Source organism: Microtus ochrogaster, unplaced genomic scaffold (genome assembly GCF_000317375.1).
Source record: "Microtus ochrogaster isolate Prairie Vole_2 unplaced genomic scaffold, MicOch1.0 UNK1, whole genome shotgun sequence".
Lineage (NCBI taxonomy): Eukaryota > Metazoa > Chordata > Mammalia > Rodentia > Cricetidae > Microtus > Microtus ochrogaster.
In genome coordinates, this window is record NW_004949099.1 from 33,667,009 (window position 1) to 33,672,853 (window position 5,845).

A 5,845-nucleotide genomic window follows, 5' to 3' on the forward strand; every position below is an offset into this window, starting at 1 on the left:
GGCGCCTCCCGGGGCGGCGGCAGTGGCGGCGGCGGCGCCCGCGCCTCCTGCAGCCGGCACGGCGTAGCGGCTGAAGGAAGATGGAGACCCACATCTCGTGCCTGTTCCCGGAGCTGCTGGCCATGATCTTCGGCTACCTGGACGTCCGAGACAAGGGTCGCGCGGCGCAGGTGTGCACGGCCTGGCGGGACGCCGCCTACCACAAGTCGGTGTGGCGGGGCGTGGAGGCCAAGCTGCACCTGCGCCGGGCGAACCCGTCGCTGTTCCCCAGCCTGCAGGCCCGGGGCATCCGCCGCGTGCAGATCCTCAGCCTCCGCCGCAGCCTCAGCTACGTGATCCAGGGCATGGCGAACATCGAGAGCCTCAACCTCAGCGGCTGCTACAACCTCACCGACAACGGCCTGGGCCACGCGTTCGTGCAGGAGATCGGCTCGCTGCGCGCTCTCAACTTGAGCCTGTGCAAGCAGATCACCGACAGCAGCCTGGGCCGCATCGCCCAGTATCTCAAGGGCCTGGAGGTGCTAGAGCTGGGGGGCTGCAGCAACATCACCAACACCGGCCTTCTGCTCATCGCCTGGGGGCTGCAGCGCCTCAAGAGCCTTAACCTCCGCAGCTGCCGCCACCTCTCGGACGTGGGCATCGGGCACCTGGCCGGCATGACGCGGAGCGCTGCCGAGGGCTGCCTGGGCCTGGAGCAGCTCACCCTGCAGGACTGCCAGAAACTCACGGATCTCTCCCTGAAGCACATCTCGCGAGGGCTGACGGGCCTCCGGCTCCTCAACCTCAGCTTCTGCGGCGGCATCTCGGACGCGGGCCTTCTGCACCTGTCGCACATGGGCAGCCTGCGCAGCCTCAATCTGCGCTCTTGCGACAACATCAGCGACACGGGCATCATGCATCTGGCCATGGGCAGCCTGCGCCTCTCCGGTCTGGATGTGTCTTTCTGTGACAAGGTGGGAGACCAGAGTCTGGCTTACATAGCCCAGGGACTGGACGGCCTCAAGTCCCTCTCCCTTTGCTCTTGCCATATCAGTGACGATGGCATCAACCGCATGGTGCGGCAGATGCACGGGCTGCGCACGCTCAACATTGGACAGTGTGTGCGCATCACGGACAAGGGCCTGGAGCTGATAGCTGAGCACCTGAGCCAGCTCACGGGCATAGACCTGTACGGCTGCACCAGGATCACCAAGCGCGGCCTGGAGCGCATCACGCAGCTGCCCTGCCTCAAGGTACTTAACCTGGGACTCTGGCAGATGACGGACAGTGAGAAGGTCAGGTGAGGGCGGCAGTTCCATTCCCCTGCCCCGCCCTGCTCACCCCACGACCACCACTGTTCTCGCACACTCACGCGCGCACTTACACGTTCATGGCCGTGGCCGCCATGGGGCCTCGACGCAAAGCCTGGGCTCTTTTCTCCTAGGGCGCCCCTCCCCACTGCATCTGGGGTTCTTCTGCTCCCTCTGCCCACTCTCCTCTCCTCTCCCAGTGGGTGGAGAGATGGACGCTGCTGCTTCTCTGCCCACTCTTCTGCAGGGTATGGAGACTGATTCAGCCACCGCCAACTGTATCTCCGGGCACTGCATTTGGAAATGGGGTGGGGGCGGGGAGGGACTAGGCGGTTCAACCCCCAGGAGTTGAGGAAAGATGTCTGCCTTCACTTACACTTCATTTGGATACTGTGATCTGGTTTTTATTTGGAAATATGTAGAAAGCGAGCGCTGCTCACCGGTCTTTTCATCCCCCCTGTAAGCCAGTCTCTTCTCATCACCGCTCCTTCGGCACTCTGCCACTCACTCGTTTTTATCTGCTTCCCTCTTCGTTTTCAAAGAAATCTGAAATCATTGTCCTCCCTTTTTTTTCTGCTGAGTATATTCTATATATATATATATATATGTTATATATATATATGTCTGGCTACCTCGTTTTAGTTTTTTTTTTCTCTTAAACCCTGGAATTCTACAAGAGAGATATTTTGAGACTGAAACATTTTTGTGCCTAGACTGGAAAGATGCCCACTGGGTTTGTATGTCTTTTTTGTTTTGGCTTCTTGCCACCCTCCATCTACCCAGTGTGCCCCCACTTCCGCATCCTGGCTGTGACTTTTCTTTTTCCCCTTGTCTATTGGGCTTTGAAGACCCAACCATGTTTCTAAATCTTGATTTAATTTATAGCACAAATGTACGGGAGAAATGAGAGAACTGCCTTTTTGTTGCTTGAGATGCAGACTGAGTCTTGAAGAGGAGTATTATATATGCAAATTATGCCCCACCCCAACCCTCTTCCCAAGTTTTCCCACAAAAGGTTACCTAGCAAGGCTTCCTGTAGGGAGAGCTGAGCATAGGCCTGCAGAGACCCTGGGGCTGTACTGTGAAGGGAGGAGACTGAACTTCACGTCTATCTGTGTTCTGTTTATCAAATGGGAGCTTGCGGGGCTGAAAAGCTTTTGTTCTAAATGGAGGAATAGATGGCTTTATTTTGGTGGGGGGTTGGGACTGTGGCTTAAAAAAAAATCGCTTTTGAGTAGGATGTATATTTTTGTTGGATATTTTGTTTGTTTATTTTTTTAGAGTCCTCCACAGCAACATGAGACCATGGAGAAACCCAGAGACCTTTATCAATTAATTGTACTGTTTGTGAATTTGTATAAATGATAACAAAGATCCTCTTAAAACGTTTATATTCTTACAGTAAAAGGTTAAACTGATATTTATATAATAAAAGAGGAAATATGAAGTATGTTTTTGAAAAAAAAGCACAAAAATCCCCCCTTGTATTGTGAATTATTTTTAAGGCATTGTGTGTTGGGTATATGCTAAAGTGGGAGGCGCTGTGTACACCCTAAACGGAAGTAGGGCGTAGAGTTCAGTTTGTTCGTGTGGAGTATGTTCATGGTTGAGAATTCCTTCTGTGTAAGGTTTACCATTGACATCCAAATGTGCTGTTTCTAGAAATGGGACTACACTGGAGATTTCTATAATTTCTGGTTTTAAATTGTCAACATGGAAGCTGAAAGAAAATGAACAGAATGAAACTTTTTTTTTTTTTTTTTAAAGAAACCAGACTTGGAAGATTCAGTTTCCCAGGGCGGCCAGTTTCTTTTTGTGGGGGGTGATGGTGGAAGTGAGCTCAAGGGGTAATCTGAGGAACCGGGTCACAGGCTCTTGGCAAGTCCTATGGGTGTCCCACCCTGAGAGCACAGTGTAAGAGATGAGGGAGCCCAGCCATTGTTCAGGGTAAGTGAAAAGTGCTCTGAGCCGGCCGGCCGGCCTAGTCAGGGCTGGCCTAGTCATGCGTGCTGATCTGTGCGTGCAGGTCCAGCGGCAAGGGGGCAGCATTGCTCCTCTTTAACATTCCCCTCCAGGCCTGACTGCAAGCAAGCACTTTCCTGGGGCGTAGGGAGCCCGGCCAGAAGTTCTGGCTCATTTGCATTTTAAGCCTTTGTAGTGCCCAGGCTGACCACTCTGGCACTGGTGAGGGTCTAGGCTACATTCAGGGTGGAAAAATGAGTATCAACAATTTTAGCAGTTTCCCTTCCTGTGAGTGCTCACACAGTTCTGCGGGTCTCAGCGCTGGCTTTGGATAGGTGGACTTTGTTCCTGAGGTCATTTTCTCGGCTTTCCTAGATCAGCCCATCCTTCCAGACAGGGCTAGAACCCAGGTTGAAAATAGCACAAAAGCTGCACTGTTCCTTCCTGGAGTCACCAAAAGGGGCTCTAAGTGAGTCTGACACTAGATCTGTCTTCCCTTTCTTTAGGGAGGGGGAGATTTCTATTAAATGCTATTGCCTAAAGGCAAAACAACAGGCAAAAGTACGATCCCTAGCGAGTGGTCTGAATTAGACCTGCTTCTTAGGAGTCTGACCTGGCTCCCAGGGTTTCACAGCCATAGTCTCCTGGCCTGAGAACTGGAACACTCCTAACTCATACCGTGCTAACATTCTCATCTACCATGCAAAATAATCCCACTACCACAACTTTGGGACATTTTCTGTTTCTTTTGGACGTTTGAGGGGCTGGAGAGGTGACTCAGTGCTTAAGAGCGTCCATTCGCGGTGGCACACAGCCTCCTGTAGCTCCATCGCCAGGGGGATCTAATAATACCTCTAGCCTCGGCACCAGCACGCACAGGCACGGGCACACACATAGAAGTTTAATAATAAATATTGCAAGGTTGGTAAATTAGTGTTTGACAGTTAAGGTCATGGGTCTGGAGTCCCTGGCCTGAACTAGGCCAGCATCTGGCGCTTCTCTGGAAAGAAGGGACCACAGGCTCACATCTCACCCTTTTTGAATGGAAAAAAAGAAATACATGTTGGGAATCCTTATGGCCTTCACGTGGTACTGCTGAAACGTCTGTTTTTCAGGTGGGACATAGATTGCCTTACCTTGCCTAACCCTGAGGGAACCATGATTTGAACTAGCCCCGTTCTAAGGAAGACCTAGTGTCTGGTTCAACCTTGGTTTCCTGAGAGATGACCCTCTAGCAGATGGAAGCTGGGTGTACTCTGTGGATAAGCCTGGGCTGTAGGTACTGCTTCAAAGAGGAAGGGTACAGGAAGGGTTGAGCCGGTTGAGGCTGGAGAGGGGTAGCTCAGTGGCAAAGCACCTGTCTACAAACTCCCCAGCACTGGAAAAACCAAAAACAAACCAACCAACCAGGAGCAGTAGAGAGAGTGAGTGAGTTCCTGTACATGCAGGAACAGGAGAGAGAGAGTTCCTGTACAGACAGGAACAGTAGAGAGTGAGTTCCTGTACATTTGTGAGTGGCAGGAAAGCTTAACAGTACTTTGGGTCACTCTTCAGAAAACAAAAGGTTCGAGGATTTGCTGAAAATGAAAGAATGAAAAGGCATGGTAGCCCAGGCCTATAAACCCTAAGAGGCTGAGGCAGGAGGATTACTTTTAAGTTCAAGGCCAGGAGTGAATTCCAGGTCTCCTCATGGGCAGCCTTCTCCACGCAGTGAGTGTCTGTAACCACAACTTTAAATGGGCTCAGGCAGCTTCTACAGTGGCACAGAGCTACAATGGGCCTCTGGCTACATGCTAGGGGGTGGTGCAGAATTCTCCCTCTTGCTGAATCCCTCGGGGGCATTGCTGGCAGGAGGGGAAGTCCCCTGGATTTAACTCTGCTAGAGGCCCTTCCAAGAATGCTGCCCACTTCACACTTACTAAAACTGAAACCTGGCGCCAGGACCCTTAAAAAGAAAACAGTTTTTTTGTTTTTTAAATTTGAATCTACAATAAATATCTTTTAAAAAAAGTAAATGTTCCTTTCATTGTAGTTTTCTCTTTAAAGTTAAGGCTGTAGAGCCGGGATGCCGCTCAGCTGGAAAAGTACTTGCCTGGCATGCACAAGGCCCATTGTTCCCCAACACCACATAAACCAGATGTGGTACTCGGAAGAACCGAAGCTCAAGGCCATCCTTGGCTACTTACTGAGTTAGAAGCCAGCCTGGGCTATGTGATAACCTATCCCACCTCACCCTAACCCCCCAAAAGAAGTAAGGGCATATAATCTGTCTTCCAGACCCTGGGGCTTCCCTGGAAGGGTGTTGATTTTGAGGGACATCCTTAATGGAGAACATCTGAACTTGGAGTTTCTTTTTTTGTGTTATGTATTTATTTATGTATCTTCAGATTTATTTTTCTGTGTGAGGGTGTCGGATTCCTTGGTACTGGAGTTACAGACAGTTGTGAGCTGCCATGTAGGTGCTGGGAATTGAACCTGGGTCCTCTGGAAGAGCAGCCAGTGCTCTTAACTGCTGAACCATCTCTCCAGTCCCCTCGTGTGTGTGTGTGTGTGTGTGTGTGTGTGTGTGTGTGTGTGTGTGTGTGTGTGTGTGT

At 51.1% G+C, this 5,845-nt stretch overlaps 2 protein-coding genes across 2 annotated transcripts in view; one reads left to right on the top strand and one right to left on the bottom strand.

The window, feature by feature from the left end:
- The window catches only part of Wnt5b (Wnt family member 5B), a 110,784-nt gene that overhangs the window by 44,540 nt on the left and 60,399 nt on the right, over positions 1–5,845 (bottom strand). The window lies entirely within an intron of this gene.
- On the top strand, positions 7–2,764 carry Fbxl14 (F-box and leucine rich repeat protein 14). Its single transcript, XM_005365117.3, has one exon. The coding sequence runs from the start codon at positions 81–83 to the stop codon at positions 1,281–1,283; it is 1,203 nt and encodes a 400-aa protein (XP_005365174.1). The 5' UTR covers positions 7–80; the 3' UTR covers positions 1,284–2,764.

What these genes read in the sequence shown, in the direction of transcription:
- Fbxl14 (XM_005365117.3), top strand. Translation starts at nt 81, where the DNA reads ATGGAGACCCACATCTCGTGCCTGTTCCCGGAGCTGCTGGCCATGATC.